General features: G+C 38.2%; 1 protein-coding gene across 1 annotated transcript; it reads right to left on the bottom strand.

Annotated features, from left to right (window-relative positions):
• Positions 1-7,651: 7,651 nt before the first annotated feature.
• On the bottom strand, positions 7,652-10,609 carry LOC118348772 (myrcene synthase, chloroplastic-like). The gene is made up of 7 exons (XM_035691246.1): positions 10,374-10,609; positions 10,017-10,284; positions 9,545-9,920; positions 8,844-9,059; positions 8,612-8,750; positions 8,268-8,516; positions 7,652-8,169 (listed from the first exon to the last, which is right to left on the bottom strand). Exons 1-7 carry the CDS (start codon positions 10,563-10,565, stop codon positions 7,867-7,869), a joined length of 1,743 nt encoding a protein of 580 aa, XP_035547139.1. The 5' UTR covers positions 10,566-10,609; the 3' UTR covers positions 7,652-7,866.
• Between the last annotated feature and the right edge of the window lie 15 nt (positions 10,610-10,624).

The following is a 10,624-nucleotide window of genomic DNA, read 5'->3' as shown; positions in this document are numbered from 1 at the left end:
CAAGCCAAGCATCTAGGAGAATACAAGAATCCTCCCAAATACAAAACCAAAACAAAACATAACAGAAATCTAAAACAAGCCTAAATAATAAAGCAATAAAGATCTAAGCAAGCCTATTTGACGAGCACCGAGAAATAAAAAGTTCTAAACAAGCCTAGTAGAAGTAAAAATCTAAACAGACCTATATGATAAACAAAAGAAAAATCTAAACAGGCCTAAAAACGCAAACACAAAACCGAGCAAAACTATAAATACTTAAGCAACATCTCATTGACGAAGGTAAAGAATACCCATCTTCTCAACACAAATAATACCTCGTAGACGTCTTCGAAGATAATGATGCCCTTCATAAATCTCATTCTTTCCCATTTCTGCTTCTCTGGCCAGAAAATCAACTGCACCGTTTCCTTCACTCTATTGATAAACCACCAGAAATTCAAAAGGTACCATAAGGTACATCTTCCTTTCTGGAACCAGTCTACAACAGTACAAGATTCACTTTCAATAATGACATTAAAAAAGTGAAATTACTAACAAAGATGAATACCCTCCACGATCGCCTTAAGCTCGGCCCAGTTATTCGGCTCATTCCCAAAGTGAGTTGAGAACGCTGCTTTTGCCACACCGTTAGAATCACGGATAATTCCACCACCTCCCAAGTTCCCCGGATTTCCACGAAAGCTCCCATCACAGTTAAGTTTCACCCAATTGGAGGGAGGTTCGGACCAAGTCACTATTTTTACCTCTTTCGCCCCAGTTCTCGTACGTTCAACCTGAAATTCTTCAAGAATTTTAATGTCTTGCATAGATAATGTTGAGGTAGCTCTAAGATTATAAGCCAATAACTTCATCCAAAATCGAACATCCCTCCAGTTTTTCTCGGCATTATCCTGCACGCCTTCCATTCTTCCCTTACACCTTCTTTTCGACAAGCTCCAAGTAACTAGGCAAGGAATTAAACCAACTAATGTGCCTTTGATGGAGGAGTTTTTGGCATAATGAAACCAGATCATATCTCTGGTTTTCCAAGGCAGCTGATGCGTAAACAAAACTCCCATCACAGCACTTGCGTGAGACCAAACAACTGAAGCTACATCTCTTGAAGATAAAACGTGGTTGATAGTTTATGGGGCTTTCCGTGCACAACAATCACATGAAGAAGCCAGGTAGATGCCCTTACCCTGTACTCTGTCATCCACGGCTAAGCAATTGGACCAAGCTTTCCATAAACAAACAAAAATTTGTTTCGGTAACATGCTGTGCCAGAACCAGTCATGCTACAATGTATTCAAGCTTTTGCATCTCACCATCTCCCACGCCATGCCAGTAGAGAAACTACCATCCGAAGAAGGTTTCCAGATGAAGATGTCCTGTCCACTTTTTTCAGTTATCACATTTTGTAAAATCTCCTCTGTTAGTTCCGAACCATCTAACTCCAATAAACGATAAGAGTTCCAAGAATTATTAATCCAGCAATCCTTAATGCACAGTTTAGAATTTCGCACAGCCTCAACTCTAATTGATAGTGCGCCTGAAGCAAGCCATTTGTCAAACCAGAATGAAGCATTTCCTCCTCTCACCAGCACTTTAATATTCTCCATAACTTTCAGAAGACAAGATATAACCGACCTCCAAAAAGGGGATTCAGTAGGCCTCACAACATAAGACAAAATATGCTCATTTCTAAAATATTTTGCCCGCAAAAATTCAGACCACAAAGTCTTAGTAGTTAGCAGCTGGTAAGCAAACTTCATGTGAAAATATTTATGTACATCTTTAAGATCTCTCAAACCCATACCCCCTTCTGAAATAGACTTACAAACTTTCCCCCAAGATCTCTAATGAAACTTTGTTTTACCGTCGGCCTCACCCTAAAGAAAATTGGCCAAAGGCAATTTTATACAAGACATGGTCACCATGGGGATATTCATCACAGACATTAAGGAAATCAGCATGCTTGATAAAATGTGTCTCAATAAAATTAGTCTTCCTCCATGTGAAAGAAGCTTCATTTTCCAGCCTGTGATTTTCTTCCTTATTTTCTCAATTATCGACTCCATGATCCTAGACGTCAATCTTCCTAATACCAATGGCGCCCCCAAATACGTGACAAGAAATATGCCTTCCTTAAAACCCGTAAGTCCCAACAACCCACGCTTACGAATTAAGGAGATATGCTCCGACAAAAACAGAGCAAATTTATCTTTACTACTAATTTGGCCCGACTACTTCTCACGAGTCTCAAGAGTGTGAAAAAGGTTCTTCATAGACCTCTTATTCCCATTCACAAAAATAAGAATATCATCTGCATAGAGTAAATGAGACACCAGAGGAGCACCAATTGGATGGTGGGATTTTCGAATATGCCCTGAATTAAAATTTTTTCTGAGTAATCTTGTTAGAACTTCCTCCATAATAATGAATAAAAGAGGAGATAGAGGGTCCCCTTCACGCAAACCCCTAGCCGATTTAAAATAACTAGTGAAAGTCCCATTCATCATAACAAAAAACCATGGGGATTCCACACATTGCCGTATTAATCTGAAAAAATTATCGGAGAAGCCAAAGGCCCTAAAGACCTCCAACAAAAAACCCCAATTCGCCATGTTATTGGCCTCATTCATGTCAAGTTTCACCATCAAATTACCACCGACATTCTTCTTATGTAAAGAATGAACCATTTCCTGAGTGAGAGTGATATTTTAAAAAATGCTTCACCCAGGAATGAACACCCCTTGTTCATGGGAGAGTAACATTTCTACAACCACAGTTAGTCTAGAGACAATAATCTTAGAAAAAATCTTATAAGCCATGGAACACAAACTAATCTAATCGGTCTGAATTAAGATAATAAAAGAGGAGGAATAAAACCTAGTTAGGGGCGCACCCCTGAAGAAATCTCTAGCCACCTCAATGACATCATGTTTTACAAGATCCCAGCAAGACATGTAAAACTCTGATCCAAAACCGTCAGGACCTGGATTGCTATCTTTGGGAATAGAAAAAACTGCTTGTTTTACCTCGTCATCTAAAGGTTCTGCGCAAAGGAATAAATTCTCTTCCTCAGATATTTGTTTCTAAATCAAATCCAAGAGGTCGCACTCGTCAACACCCGAGTTCTCAGAGAGGAAATTCAGAAAAAAAATTAGCAGCTTCTTTATTTTCCAGAAATCGAACGATGTTCCACATCTGACTCGTACTATTTTTCTTTTCCCATCAGCGTTAGTATTTCTACTTCTTCTCTATCCGACACACATTCTAGCGCCAAAGCCCCTTGACAAATCCCAGTATGCACCACCTCAAAGTTCTCATATTTTTCATTTTGTATTTGAGGCATTATTTTTCTAGGGATCTATTTTCATCACACCACACTTCTTCACATTCCTCATCACTACTCTCTAGTATATCGGTCCCCACGTTTTGTCTAAAATTTAACGGTGGTTCCATGACAGCTTCCTCTGTTTTTTCCTTAGTTTCTTGAATTTCCACCACAAGATTTGCCATAACCACCGTATTATTCACGTCATTCGTAACCTGCGTATTATTTTTTCGTAACCTGTGTATTATTCGAACCTGCCTTATTATCCACTTCCGCAGCCCGAGCATTGAAATCTGTAGATTCGTTTGATAAACCTTTATATTTTTTGCCTGCCATACCTTTTTATCTTTCTATTTACCTTCATCTTTTTTCTTTTGGCCAACCCTGTAGGCCATCGATGTATGCCCTTGTCGATAACATTTGGACAATAAAACCCAACTTTTTCATAATTTGCTTCCTACCAGATACAAGTGTTGGGTGCCAAAACAATAGGAAAACCGTTTACTGGTTCCATGGTTAGATCTACTTCCACACAAATACGCACCCCTGAGGCTCTCGTATATTAAGAGTAGCATTATCTGTGCCCAGGTATCGACTGAAACAGGTTGCCAAAATTTCCAAAAAATCTGTTATGTATAAATGCATTAGTAGGCTTGGTAAATAAATCCATCGGGGTGCCAAAGGTGACTCTTTATTCACATCAAAGTCTTTAGACCATTTGGAAAGCTGAAAGTTGATCCTTCCATTGTTCGTCCTTCATGTGCCCAACCATGCACAAAATCAAGTTCATTTTTCATCTGAATAAGAACATGGTAATCATCCATAAAACTTATCGTTAGTATATCCTGCAGACCCCAACTTTTAACCACAGACAACCGGATTTTGTCGATGGATGATCGAACCCTCATGAATTTCATAACCAATGCAAAGCCAATTCTTCCGCTGCCTTCGTCATCTCACTTTCAGAGAATATAAAACCCAACTCACCATTAATCTCAACTGGAAAACGCATGGGGATTTTAAATGATGGAGCCTCCATCTTCTTGTTCACCACCTAGGCGTAAGACTGAACCACATGACCTGAATAAGCTTTAGGCCTTGCCGACGGAGAAGCCAATGGAGGGTAAAAAGGTGCTGTCAAAGGCAACCCTAGTCACCGAAAGTCCACCAACCGAAACCAAAAAATGGAATGGCCAGAAAAATAGGACATTGCAAAATAAGAAAAAAATCGCCTTCGTGATCGCCAAAAACACTCTCATGCTCCCACGATACTAGGGGTGGCCTATAGGTGGTGAACACTTCTTCATACCTGGCTTTCCTGGCATGGGCCCTTCGTGTTGATGAGGTAGTCACTCCCCCGGCATATCCTTCGCCTATTAGGGCTTATCCTCTATTCGGGCTGCTTCGATGTGGGCTTGCTCTATGTCGGTCTATGGTTCTTCTCCTGGTAGGGATTCTGCTTCTCTGGGCAGGGCTCCTGCTTCTCCTAGTAGGGCTTTGGTTTCTCAGGGTAAGGCTCATGCTTCTCCAGGCAGGGCTCCTACTCCTCCAGGTAGGATTTCTATTTCTCCTGGCAGGGCTCCTACTTCTCCTGGTAGGACTTTGGCTTCTCTGAGGGAACCCACGATCATCGCGTTGTTGACTGCATCTCTCGTTACCACGTTGATCTATTTCAGCTTCTATTTCCTCAATTTTTCGCCTCCTGGTAAAACAATCTTCAGTTCGGTGGCCACTAGTCTTGTTGTAGTTGCAATATTTGGGATGGGTTAAATCCCATCTTCGCTCGTCTTGGGAGTTTGGCTCTTTCTCGGTTTCCCATGTGAGGTTAGCTCTTCCTTACACTTTGTTTCATGGGTCCTGACACTCCTGACACTGGGCCTCTCCCAGTGTGTTCCAAGTCCTGGGTTGCATTGAATGCGGTATGTCTTCCCCTCTAAGTTTCCTTCTACCTCATTAATGCGGCGTGCCTTCCTCTCTAAGTTTCATATCCTGCATTAATTCGGCGTGCCTTCCTTAGCTTTTCTTCTCTTTCTGTCATGTATGAGTGGCGATATTTAGAGTCGGTGAGTGTACCTGTCTGTTGGCTAGTGGTTTCTAGACTGTCTTCCCTGCCATATGTTGGCGACAGTTTCCTATCTTCCCATCTTCTTTAGTTGGGGACTTTGAAGTATACACGACCTAGCCCAGACCTTATAGATGGGCTAGGGCCCGGGTCTTCTTAGTGTGCTTGGTTTGGCCCAAACTTCATGTCTAGGTTCCCACCCAAGCCGTTTCTCCTGGTTTGGCCCCCGATCCGGGCCTTTCTCCTAGTCTGACCCAGGGGATAACTCCCCTCAATTACATAGCACAAATATTACCTAAAAGTAAATTCATAAATTGACTTGCCTTTATGGTATTCTTTAGATCTACTTTATAACAAAAGTAACTTTACAATCAAACTTATTATATCAACCCACATAAGTTTATGATTTATTTTTATATAATTCTTTTGTTACTAAAATATTTCCCTTTTGGTAACCATTAGTACCTACTTATTTTGTTTAGAAATGATATTTGCAATTATAAACTGTGCAAGCACTACATACTCTTTTAAAAAAGGAACTTAAATATAAGATCTATATAAAAAAATGATTGTCTCAATAAAAAATTGACTCTTTTTTAAAAATAATACCTGATTTTTGCACAACTTATAATTATAACTAGCATTATTTGTTTTCTTTTTTGGAGCATTTTAAACGTGTAAATTCTCATATTTAAGAGGGGAAAAAATGTCAATAATCATTACATAAAATTTGCAAAAAATAGGGATGACATAACCAGATAAGTAAGCATGTAGTTTTGATAACTGGGCATAACGTGCAATGCAACTAGGCAAACGTGCTATGCACGTTATGAGAACATTAAAAAGACGCTACAATAAAAAACTACTTTAGTGTTTGTCTTGTTTTCTTAAGGAAAAAACCATTTATCTCGAACCATAATGTGGAGGAGGCGGGACCAAGAGGCGTTTTGTTCCAAAATAAAATAATGCAGACCTTTTTTTTTCTTATGGGTTAAGCTAGATGGTTCTTTTTAGTAATAAGCACTCAATTAATGATCCAACAATTAATCCGTGAGATGGATAGCTTAATAGAAGTATGGAGGAGGCTATGGAGGTTGAATGTCTCGGGTAATGTAAAGACCTTTTTGAGGAAGACTTTAAATGAATGTCTTCCAACCAAGAAAAACTTGTTCATAAGGAAGATTTGGGAAGTGGAGACTGTAGAGCATGTGTTATGGGGCTACTGTGCATAGCTTTTGATGTGTGGCTAGAATTTCCTGCTTCCATTCAGAAATGGCATGGATCAGAGAAGGACTTCATGGTGTTATGGGACTCTCTTTGTAAGAGAGTATCTGCAGATGAGTTAGAATGGGTGGCTGACACTATGAGGGATCTTTGGATGCGCAGAAATAGATTTTTTCTTTGAACAAATCATCACAAATTCAAGTTTGCTAATACAAGGTGCAAAGAGAATTGCTAATACAAGGTGCAAAGAGAAGTCTGGAGATGTTTCAACTGGCTCAAGAGGGGACCAAATTAGCAGTTCATCCTCAAGGTGTGGTGAGAGATCGGATTAGGTGGAAGGCAGCAACAAATTATAGATTAAAGCTGAATTGTGATGCTACTATGGACTTGAAGAATAGCAAAATGGGCGATGGCATTATCATAAAAGATTCAATGGAGGAAGTTCAGATTTCACTATGTATGAGCAAGAAGGGTGTCTTTAAGTCAATGGTGGCTAAGATTATAGCTTTGTGAAGGGTAGTAGAATTGTGTGTGGAGTTGAACTTGACTGGTAGTGGTGCAAGTTGTTGATAGCAGAAAAGACGTGCTCTGGTATGGACATTTGATTGATGATATTAGAGCTTTCTTTGTTAATAGAGAGGGATGGGATATTATACATGATCATAGGGAAGGAAATAAGGTAGCACACAAACTGGCTAGATTGGCTTTACCTCTTAGAGAGGAATTAGTTTGGATTGAGGAATGCCCTGAGGAAGTGTGCAGGGAGTTGCTGTTTGACAAACTGTGTAATGTTTAATCTTTGAAACGAAATATATGTTTTATAGTAAAAAAAAAAAAAAAAATCCATTATAACTCCCAATCTTAATGAGAACATTAAAAAGACATTACAAAAAACTATTTAAAACTTGTTGAGACGAACAATAAAAAAGTACGTAAAAATAGTTACATGCACGCAGTCAGAAATCAATTCAGCTCAATCTGCATCGTGTGCATGCAGGTATATATATATATATATGTCAGGAAAGAAATGTAGCATGCGATATATCTATAATGTAATAGAGATCAAACTTGTATTTCTTTCCAAGAGAAATAAGAGACATATTGAATTTAGATTGGCTTGTACATCATTTATTTTCGCAAGGAACGGTATTATTAGTGAGGTAAAAAGACAAGTTACCTTTGACATATGATCCAGTCCCCAAATATAAGAACTAAACATGGAAAAAATTAGAAATATATGTGTGATTTAGCCAATCATTCATCAATTCTTAGCTATGGGAATGGGGTGAATAAACAATGCTAGCACGCGGTCCTTAGTCTCACGGTCTACAATGCCGTGTCCATCTCCATGCTGGTACATGAACTGGGACATCCTTGCAATGTTCGTTGCGATCTCATTAAATGTTTCAGAGAATGGAGAACTTGCAATGCGATTTCCATTAATTGTCTTCCATGTTGCACTAATCAAGGACCTCATGTATTGACGAGCATCTTCTTCACTAGCACCAGTGTCGTTCATGTAGCATTGGATTGATTTAGGATTATCCCCCCTCTTTAACTCTTCCTGGGTTAAAAAACACATAAAAACATGTTATCCTTTGTTCATGTGAAGTATCCCAAATAAATGTTGATAAAAGAATTAGGATAGTATGTTTTCCTAACCGTAGATGTTCCGAGATCATCTGCAAGTCGCACAATGAATGATGATAAACGAATTATATCGGGATACTCTTCCAATGAATCCAAGGCTTCCTTTGTTATGGGATTTGTGACGAAAAAATAACAATGCACCAATATATTTGCTATTGTTATTGTCATCCATCCATATTCAAGGTATTCTTGAAGGCTTGGTGTATATCCGTTGTAAAACCATTTTGCCTCCAACAAATAAGATTTGCATATATCTGCCCACTAAAAGATTTGTGGTGGATCAATGAATTAGAAGAGTTATTATAGATAAAAAGTTCTAGGGTAAATAGTGATGAATAAGAAAATCCGAGCCTTACCGCCTTTCTCATGTACCAAACGATGTTGCATCCCTTTTCCTTGAGAGTATCAAAAGCCATTTCATTAACCGTGTTGTAGACAGAAAGGAAACAAATTTGCATATAATAGGGAAGCTTTCCCATTTCATTGACATCCCATCTAGATCACATGAACAAATTATATGTAAGTATTTGCATCAAATATAAGCAGCCATATTTGAAGTATTTGAGGTGTGCTACTATTAATACAAACCTTTCAATAGCATCCGTGAAGAGCTCAAGTTCTTCAAAAGTGCCATAGACATCGTAGACATCATCTACTATTGTCAACAATGCACCGAGCTTGGCTAACATTCTCCTCTCATGTCCAAATTGAGGTTGAAATAATGCTCCCGTTGCCCAAAGGAAATTTTCCACCACTCTATCCCTTGCAAAGCTCAAATCTCCAAGGCCAGTGCTCCTCCACCACCTTTTGTACGAGACAAGAAAATAATATTAGTTTTAGAAATAGAGCATATATTGCATTTTCTTTCCTCTCTAAGCTAATATATATCAAGTAAGGGGATGTTTGGCAAACATGCGAATTCTCAAAATTTCATTCACAAATGTTACTCAAACCGAAAATACTTTTCAATTTCAAATTTCCAATCTTTTGATCTAATCATTACCTAATCAATATTCAAAATCAAAAATCAATATAATTTTTACAAACTTCAAAATAAAAATTATATTCAAAAATTATATTCAAACAATTTTTTTAATTTTATAATATTTTTATTCAACTTTTTCTTTCTTCTTTCTCAAAACTCTTATAAAACATTTTCACTCAAATCATTTCACTATACTATTCACAATTTCTAAAATACTTCAAGTATCCAAACATGTCCTAAACCTCCTTGTAGCTTTTTAGGCTAAGATCCAAGTTATAAAATGAGGATAAACATGTCTTTTTACCTCGACACTTCTTTTAGATCTTCTTGGTGAACTGCTTGTACCATATTAAAATCCAATTCTGCAAGCTCAAGCAAGGTAGGGTTCATATCTTCTCTTCCTCTATATGCATCAATGAACCACCTTGCTTCAGACCTCATCACTCTCCAATGCAATGGAAGCTCTAGGGCATGATTCACCATCGTACAAAGATATTTATCTTTACTTTGATCCACATACTCTTTAAGATGTTTGGTTGCAAAATCTCTTGCTTCCTCCAAGATGCTTTCGCCTTCTCTCAAGTGGAATGAGGCTTCATACAAAGCAAGCATTCCTTCAATATCATCACATAGACATTCTTTGAAATCCCCCTTTTCACTGAAGAAACGTTTGAAAGTGTCTGCAATCAGCAATGCTCACCAATTGTTAAAAAATAAATGATGGTTTATGAGTATGATATTTATTTTTGTCAAAGCATTACTAGTATGTTGTTTACCTTGAGGTACATCAAATCCATGTTGTCTCATGAGCCTAAACTCAACAGCAGTGGCATATAAACTTTGCTTCTCGCAAACATCACCATTATGATTAGTAATGTGTTTATTTTCCAACATCCTCCTTATTTCGTCCTCAAAGTGGTAAGACACTCCAAGTCTTTGCAAAGTGTCAATCAGCTCAAGTTGCTTTATGGGATCCACCACGTTGTGAAACATCATTGTTACTTCTCCCTTGAGCTTATCAATCTTTCGGGTGAATAACTCCCCCTACAAATAAACCAATTCACAAATAAATCAACAACAATTATAAAAACTATTGAGAAAAACAATAAAAAAATAGAAATCGCACACTTTACCACATATTCGCTTCTTATTGATTGGATGTAATCATAATGCCAAATGGTAGGATGGTAATTTGCTGATCGTCGGACAATGGTAGAGTCTTTTGGGCTTGTTAAAGCTGAGACGGATCTTTTAGGTGGGAGCAATGTAGAGAGTTTGCAATTTCGGATTGAATCAAGAATGCTAAGATGCATTGCGTAGGCCATTAGTACTGAAGCTTTGCTTTTCTGTTTAAATGGATTCTTGTGGAACATATGCTTTTAGC

Source organism: Juglans regia, chromosome 6 (assembly GCF_001411555.2).
Source record: "Juglans regia cultivar Chandler chromosome 6, Walnut 2.0, whole genome shotgun sequence".
NCBI lineage: Eukaryota > Viridiplantae > Streptophyta > Magnoliopsida > Fagales > Juglandaceae > Juglans > Juglans regia.
The sequence above is the reverse complement of the archived record's forward strand: the minus strand, read 5'-3'. Positions and strand labels throughout refer to the sequence as shown.